General features: G+C 61.7%; 1 protein-coding gene across 1 annotated transcript in view; it reads left to right on the top strand.

Annotated features, from left to right (window-relative positions):
* The first annotated feature begins 139 nt into the window (after nt 1-139).
* Nucleotides 140-806, top strand: part of VSX2 (visual system homeobox 2) — a 46,594-nt gene continuing 45,927 nt past the window's right edge. The window contains exon 1 of the mRNA XM_019518836.1: nt 140-221. Within this exon, the coding sequence (XP_019374381.1) occupies nt 169-221 (53 nt within the window). The 5' untranslated portion in view covers nt 140-168. The remainder of the gene's footprint in view (nt 222-806) is intronic.

The raw sequence follows: 806 nt of genomic DNA, 5'->3' as shown, positions 1-806 counted from the left end.
GGGGGAGGGAGCGGGGCCAGGCCGGGGTCTCGCCGCCGGGGCGCGCTCGCCACGAAGCCCCGGGCCGGAGAGGACGAGCCCCGCAGGCAGGCAGCGCCCCGAGCCCGCGCCCACGCGGCCGCCTCTCTCCCCCCAGATTCCGAGGATGTTTCCTCCAGCGACAGGAAAATGTCCAAGTCCTCCCTGAACCAGAGCAAGAAACGGAAGAAGCGGCGGCACAGGTGAGAGCGGCCCCGGCCCCGGCCCCGGCCCCTCTCCCTTCGGGCCTTTGCCACCTCACTCAGCGCCGGGGCCCAGAGGTGCTGGGGAAGAGGCAGCTCTGGCCCAGCCTACATCTCCCTGGAGCAGTGGCCTAAGTGCGGCACATGGGTGTAAGAGGCTGGGGAGGAAGAATGAGGGGAGCAGCGCTGGGACTGCAGCTTGCTGCAGGGGAGCTGGTGCTCCTCAAATGCCAGGGCAAGTCTAAGACAAAATATAACCCGGGAAGAAAGAGATCTGTCATCCTTACCGGCCAGCTGAGGACAAATTGGGTCTAACCCCATCTTCACCTTCCCTCTCTCTCTCCCATACACCTTGGCTTAAGAGCCAGTTGTGCGAGCAGGCGGAAGTCTGGGATCAAGTCTGAACCCTTGGCAAAAGGGGACAGGAGGGAGGAATCTGTATGCCTGAGACTTGACTGCTGCGGGGTGAAAAGGAGCAGGATTTGGCAGTTGACTCTACATGGCAACAATATTTATCTGAAGGTGTTTTTATTTCAACACCAGACAGCCTGGAAACCAACCAACCAACACCCTTCCCCCCCCCCC

The sequence above is a fragment of the Gavialis gangeticus genome, unplaced genomic scaffold, assembly GCF_001723915.1.
Source record: "Gavialis gangeticus isolate Ggan-Ray unplaced genomic scaffold, GavGan_comp1, whole genome shotgun sequence".
Classification (NCBI taxonomy): domain Eukaryota; kingdom Metazoa; phylum Chordata; order Crocodylia; family Gavialidae; genus Gavialis; species Gavialis gangeticus.
This window is presented reverse-complemented; position numbering and strand designations above follow the sequence as displayed.